At 37.0% G+C, this 7,638-nt stretch overlaps 1 protein-coding gene across 1 annotated transcript in view; it reads right to left on the reverse strand.

Annotated features, from left to right (window-relative positions):
• The window catches only part of LOC107708051 (adenosylhomocysteinase A-like), a 19,808-nt gene that overhangs the window by 7,305 nt on the left and 4,865 nt on the right, over nt 1-7,638 (reverse strand). Inside the window, exon 4 of the mRNA XM_016512198.1 lies at nt 3,302-3,454. Within this exon, the coding sequence (XP_016367684.1) occupies nt 3,302-3,454 (153 nt within the window). The remainder of the gene's footprint in view (nt 1-3,301; nt 3,455-7,638) is intronic.

Below are 7,638 nucleotides of genomic sequence, written 5' to 3' on the forward strand. Positions count from 1 at the left end.
TAACCCAAAGGTTGTGGGTTCGAGTCTCGTACCGGCAGGGATTGTAGGGGGGGGGGGGGACTGTACAGCGCTCTCTCCCACCTTCAATACCATGACTGAGGTGCCCTTGAGCAAGGCACCGAACCCCCAACTGCTCCCCGGGCGCCGCAGCATAAATGGCTGCCCACTGCTCCGGGTGTGTGTTCACAGTGTGTGTGTGTTCACTACTGTGTGTGTGCACTTTGGATGGGATAAATGCAGAGCACTAATTCCAAGTATGGGTCACCATACTTGGCCACACGTCACTTTCTTTCTTTCTTTCTTTCTTTAGAAAAGATTGTTCCGGGCCAAAACTGACTTCTTTCATATTTGTCGACCAATATGCAGAAAACTACATCAGTATATCATCATAAACACAGCCGTTTTTGTCTTACGTGAACGTAAACAGATGGTTAGAGAACACACATGTTCAGTATTTTTAGATCTGCGTGAGTTCGGTGTTAAAGAGACAGCAGCCTAATAAACGCGCTGCCTGTCATTAATTTTAATCAAAGAACAAAAGAAAATCATTCACTGATCTTGACTGAATATATTTAATAACTTTAATTGATTAATCTATATTTTATGAAAAGAAAACTATGCAGTGTTTTTAAACTTTTAATTACAGTTTCTGTACCTGAAATTTTGTTCAGTTGTAGGCTATTTATGATATTGCTATTTTTAGCAATTGTCTTTAACACTTTAATATTTGAAATTTATATTAATCTAGTAGTTTTTGCTGTGGTATTTTTTTTAAGCATAGGGAATATTCCTCTTGCAGTGTTCTGTAGGCTGCTGATTTTTGCTCGTGTTATTCAGCTGCAACAGAATGCTTTGTAAAAAGACAGAATAAATGTTTGACATCTAAATGTTTGACTTAATTTTTTTTATATTGGATTTTTTATCTTATTGGAATCGAAACTAGGAATCGATAAGCAAAATCGGAATCGGAAATTAGGAATCCAAACGATACCCAACCCTACTCCAGACCCAATCCCTTCACACCTTCTGCAAGCAATCTCTCCTACACTTCTACCAGCACTCACATATCATCAACACATCTGTCCTCACAGGCACTTTCCCCAACGCTTTCAAGCAGGCTCAGGTGGGGTCACTGATAAAAAAAAAACCACACTAAACACTTCAGAAGAAGAAAGTTACAGACCTGTGTTCTCAGAATGACCAGCTGGATGTTAACCAGTCAGGATTTAAATGGCCACTTAACTAAGACTACATGACTGTTGGTCACTGAAGCCCTGCTGATTGCGAAAGCTGATCTCAAATCATTAGTTAGATCTGTCTGCAGGTTTCGACGACACCAACCATCAGATCCTTCTGTCCAGCCTTTCTTCACTGGGCGTCACAGGACCTCCACTGCACTGGTTTGAATCCTATCTCTCACAGGTAGGTCTTTCAGGGTTACCTGGAGGGGAGAGGTATCCAAAGCACATCAACTGGCCAATGGGGTTCCCCAGGGATCCGTTCTTGGACCCCTCCACTTCTCCATATACACTACATCACTAGGACCCATCATTATAGGCACATGGCTTCTCCTACCATTGCTATGCTGATGACACACAGCTCTATCTCTCATTTCAACCAGATGATCCAACGGTAGCTGCACGGGTCTCAGGTTGCCTGGCGGACATCTCGGCATGGATGAAAGTTTAGAACCGGTTCCAAATTTCCAAGAACCGGGTATTCGATAAGACGCGTGCATTTCGATTCTGCTTAACGATTCCTGCGTTCGCATTTTAATGTGATTAAAAAATATTTAAGTGCATGCGATTTAAGTGCAGGAACGGAAAGAACTTGCGCCCTGTTTGCGCAAGTGCGAGCACAGAGAACAGCGGTCGCCGTACGGGTTCCCGGTTTGTGTCCGTTCTCGAACCGTTCCGTGTATTTCCACTGTAGAAAAGGTTGTTCCGGGCCGAAACTGACTTCTTTCATATTTGTCGACCAATATGCACTACGTTAGTATATCATCATAAACACAGCCGTTTTTGTCTTACGTGAACGTAAACAGATGAGAAAGAAAACACACATGTACAGTATTTTTAGATCTGCGTGCGTTCGGTGTTAAAAGAGACAGCAACCTAATAAACGTGCTGCCTGTCATTAATGTTAATCAAAGAACAAAAGAAAATCATTCACTGATCTTGACTGAATATATTCAATAACTTTAATTGATTAATCTATATTTTATGAAAAGAAAACTATGCAGTGTTTTTAAACTTTTAATTACAGTTTCTGTACCTGAAATTTTCTTCAGTTGTATTTATTTATGATATTGATAATTGATTTGTTTGTTCCTATCTTATTACTCACTGTTTACTTGTCTTTAATACTTTAATATTTGAAATTTATATTAATAGTTGTTTTTGCTGTGGTATTTTTTTTTTTAAAGCATAGGCAAAATTCCTCTTGCAGTGTTCTGTAGGCTGCTGATTTTTGCTCGTGTTATTCAGCTGCAACAGAATGCTTTGTAAAAAGACAAAAGAATAAATGTTTGACATCTACATTTTTTTTATATTGGATTTTTTTATCTTATTGGAATCGAAACTAGGAATCATAAGCAGAATCGGAATCGATAAAATTCAAACGATACCCAACCCTACCGTCAGCACCGTCTAACGTGGCAAGCCTAATATCCAGTGCCATCTACAGTTCACTACCTGCAGGAATCCATGAGCAAGCTGGTTAAAAACGTTGTATTATTTCAACAGTTCTTCAGTTCACAGGCCCCTACATAGGATCAGAGAGCTGACCTTTGTGTTACCAGCCCAGATACTTAACCCTACCAAAGGTCAGAGGTCAAAAAGAGCAGTCTCACAAATCTGACCTATTAAAATTTGACAACATTTATAGCATAAAACTAACACCACATGTCTCCACTATAGAGTAAAACTAACGCCACGTGACCTCCACTCTCTGTCAAATAAAACAACCAATACCTCTGAATCCTTTTGTGAGTACTATATTATAATACTTGCTTGCTTTGCTGGGTTAAGAATGGAACAGCTTGATCATGGATTAGCCTGCCACCTAGTGGCCATTAAACAGCAGTACAATACAACTAAGATGAGCACTGATAAGCACTGATAAGCATCAGCAGGCCAGAAGTACTGTCATTACTAGCCACTGAAATCCAGACAACGATAGTAACTGAGGCAATGAAATCAAACAGTACTTATACGAGTAGTCTGAATGACTCTTCATGACCTCTGGCAGTTATGATGAGTGTGAGTAGACAATGACCGAACAAACATAGACTACATTATACCTGCAAGCAGTTTGGGGTATTTCTGGTGCACCAGATTGGTCAGGTCTCCACCGTCGTCCAGGATCATGTTAAGAGGCTGACCGTTCTTGAAGTAGATGGTCTGCTCTATGCACCACACATACTCTTCATCGGTCTCTCCCTTCCAGGCAAACACTACAATACAGCACAAACAACACACACACACACACACACATTAGACACCGATATAAGCATCATAATTGTGTGACTGGCTGCTACAGATATTCCTGAAAAGGATGAACTGGTCACCACTGGGTTTGCAAAGTTTGTGCTCGAGTGCTTATTTTATTATTTTCCAAAATCTTATTTCATATTTACCTGCCTCACATCCCCAAAATAAATGTGATTTAATTTTACATGAATAAATGTAAATGCAAGTAAAAAAATGTTACAAGTAAATGGTTCTTTGCCAGAGTAAGGTGCAATGTGAAGAGAATGTTGTCAATAGCTGAAAATCTGCTCATTTTAGAACCACAACAAGCTTGAAATAGTTTTGATAGTTTTAATGTGGCATTATTTTCTAGCAGGTAGGGCTGCACGATTATGACAAAAATCATAATTGTCGATTATTCCCTTGAAATTGTAATTGCGGTTATTAATTACGATTATCACAATTTACATTGAATGATGTTTATACCATTGTTTGATGCAACTGCATGCAATATTTTTATATGAAAATAAACAAGCTGAAAACACCAACTGAAAAACCTTACTGAAAAACTCTTGCACCGTGTCTACACCGGACGCGAGTGGCGCGGCACGACCCGACAAAATACAATAGAACCTATTATGCTGTCTACATTGGATGCGGCGCGGCAAATTCCCGACAGTAAACTGCTGCTGCGTTCCATTTATGACGTACTGACACAAATTTCAAATGATTTTCAATGGTCTCTTTGTCGCGTCCAGTGTAGACAGACTTTAGCTGTTGCGGCGCGACATGACAACCGTCACGTCCGGTGTAGACACTGTGTTAGTGCTTTTCTATAGTATTAAGCCTCAAATGTCAAATATACATCGGATTGGTTTCTTCTTTAAATTATAAAAAAAGTAAAAATATGAACGGTATTATAATGTTATACTAAAACTAAAACAATGGAAAAACCCTTAAGATAACATGTAGAAAGAAAAAAAAAAACATATCTTAAGCGTGCAGAATAACATAAGTGGACTTTGAACGATTAATTGCCACTTTGAACGATTACGTAATTGTGGCATCCATAATTGTAACTGCAATTAGAAATTCGATGAATTGTGCAGCCCTACTAGCAGGTATAACATTTAGTTGAGAAAGTCTGTTACATAAGCAATGGATGCAAGTAACAACCACCTACTGTCATCACTCTAAATCATAGACTGTATAAAAAAAAGCTCTAAATGAGATTAATTAGGTTCACATGAAATGCGATAACGCTGTATTACTTCCAAGTCAACCCAATCAATTCAAAAGTTTGGGGTCAGTCATTTTTTAAAATAGATATTTATACTTTTATTCAAAATTAAAAGTGATAGTAAAATATTTATAATGTTACAAAAGATTTATATTTCAAATAAATGCTGTTCTTTTGAAATTTCTATTCTAAGCATCCTGAAATTTTTTTTATTAAGAAAATTAAATATAAATTTCCAACACTGATAAGACAAGAATAAGATAAGAAATGTTTCTTGAGCAGCAAATCAGTATATTAGAATGATTTTTGAAGGATCGTGTGACACTGAAGACTGGAGGAATGATGCTGAAAACTCAGCTTTGATCACAGGAATAAATTACATTTTAAAAAAAATATTACAATAGAAAATATTTTAAATTGTAATATTGTTTTCACTGCATTTTTGATCAAATATATACAGCTTTAGTGAGCATTAGAGACGTTTAAAAAAAATAAAAATAAAAAATAAATAAAACAAATCTTACTGACCCCCAAACCTTTAAACAGTAGTGCATGTTATTCATGCTACTGTCACTGAGATATCAGATAATACTGTGCCGTTATATTTTTGCCAATCAAAATAAGTCTGCATTAACAATTCAAACTTATAAGCTGCATCTGGAATTTAGTCTAAAAAAAAAAACTATGTATAAAGGTCTAAATACATTTTCTAATATAACTAAATAGTGAACTAGTGAGCAGAATTCTAATGCATCACAGTCATGACACGAAAGCGATTACAACTGGCTGTCAGCATAATTATGCCGCTAACTAAAATACCTTCTTAAGGCCAAGTTCTTAGGCAGCACTGCACTTAGGCTTATCCTTTGTGGAGAGGGCAATCTCATAATGCACTGTGATCAGTGAAAAACAAATCCATCCAAGACAGCAGACAAAGAGAGAGACATGTTGATTATAAATATATTTAGAATTCATTCTACACTTAAAAGTATTGACAAGCAATTGAATCTAACTAAAAACAGATCCAATTAATGTGTTATTACAATATTATGTGCATGTTGTGCTTATTGGAGCGCTGCCTAAGAAGAGATTTAAAATAGGCATTTTACATGTGAAACCGGAAAAGCACAGGCTAAAAATCTGTTTGATGTTGTCAGACAAATGTTTTTGCAATCTTTTATAAAAGGTTTAACATTTTTACCACTAAAAACCATTTAGCTTGTAGCCCTTGCAAGGTTTCAGTGCTTAAAAACTGCTTGGGAAAAGTCTTTCATCAACCGAAAGCTGGAATGATGAAGCTGATAAAGTTATCTTTGCCTGAACACTCTTGCATGTTAGTCCTTCAAAAATCTAAAGAATAAACCCATTTGTGCTGATTCTAGGTTTACCCAGCATGGAGCACTCAGAGTTCTCCTTATCTAGATTAGATTACGCAGCTTTAGAGCAAACAGTGGGCAGGATTACAGCAGTCTAGCACACCAACACCTGTTACCTGGAACGCCAGATTTAGCAATGGCTGCCGCTGCGTGATCCTGCGTAGAGAAGATGTTACAGCTGGACCACTGGACCTGGAGCACACAGAGATCAAGGAGAAGGAATGAGATCATGTGACTTGTACAGACTTCATTCATTAGTTTCATAACCTTTTGGATAAAATATGGCCTTGGGCTGGGAAATTCCAGTTTGACAGAGGAAATAGGGGATAAGAAGAACGATGCATTTGAGTCAGACAGCAAGGTTAGCCATCTAGTAGTAGGAAAAATGTGAAGAAATGTGAAGGTACTCTCCCTTTCCAAACAAAGTACTGTGGTAATACCATGATAAAATTACGGAATAATGTTGTAATAATATGAAACATCGTATTTATGTTTCAAAGAATACCATGGCATACAGGGTCAGTAAGGTTTTTTAAAAATCTCTAATGCTCTCCAAGACTGCATTTTTTAATCAAAAATATAGTAAATATTGTGAAATATTAATACAATTTAAAATAACGGTTTCCTATTGTAATCTACTTTAAAATGTAATTTATTCCTGTGATCAAAGCTGAATTTTCAGCATCATTACTCCAGTCATCAGTGTCACATGATCCTTCAGAAATCACTCTAATATGCTGATTTGCTGCTCAAGAAACATTTCTTATGATTATCAATGTTGAAAACAGTTGTGCTGCTTCATGTTTCCCCCCACAAAAAAAACATGACTTTTTTTCTCAGGATTCTTTGATGAATAGAAAGTTCAAAAAACAGTATTTATATGAAATACTAATAAAATAGTACAATTTTTAATCTATTTCAACAAGAAAAAGCTACTGACCCAAAAAAACCATATAGCAATAGCATTACTTTTTGTTAGTAGCAGCGAAGAAGTACTACACGTTCAGTAATTGCTGAATTTAAAAAATTTAAACCCTACTTTTAAATGGTTTTAAAGTAATATTCCACTCCAAAATGAAAATTGTGTCATTATTTACTCAAAAGGAGAATTTTAAAGCAGCTATTGAGAATTTGATGACATTTTAAAGAACGCTAATGCAGTTCTTTTCCATACCAAGACAGTTCATAATCTAATAACATCAAGCCTAGCGCAAAATGATATTTTTTAGAGCAGATATAAATTCGTTTTTTGAGTAATAACTATTTCTTTAATGGTTTTGCATTTGCATCCTCACCTCAGCTCCGAGGGCGGTCAGGGTTTCAATGAGCACAGCGGTCTGTAGAGTCATGTGCAGGCAGCCTGCGATGCGAGAGCCCTTCAGGGGTTTGGTCTGGCCATAGAGCTCCCTCATCTTCATCAGACCCGGCATCTCATTCTCGGCTATGTCGATGGCTTTACGTCCCCACTCAGCCAGGCTGATGTCAGCTGAACAGGGAGAAAATTACAACAGATTATGCATAAAACTAAAGCTAAATTCAGCAAACGGAAAGA

This window comes from Sinocyclocheilus rhinocerous, unplaced genomic scaffold (genome assembly GCF_001515625.1).
Source record: "Sinocyclocheilus rhinocerous isolate Xijiao unplaced genomic scaffold, SAMN03320098_v1.1 scaffold113, whole genome shotgun sequence".
Lineage (NCBI taxonomy): Eukaryota > Metazoa > Chordata > Actinopteri > Cypriniformes > Cyprinidae > Sinocyclocheilus > Sinocyclocheilus rhinocerous.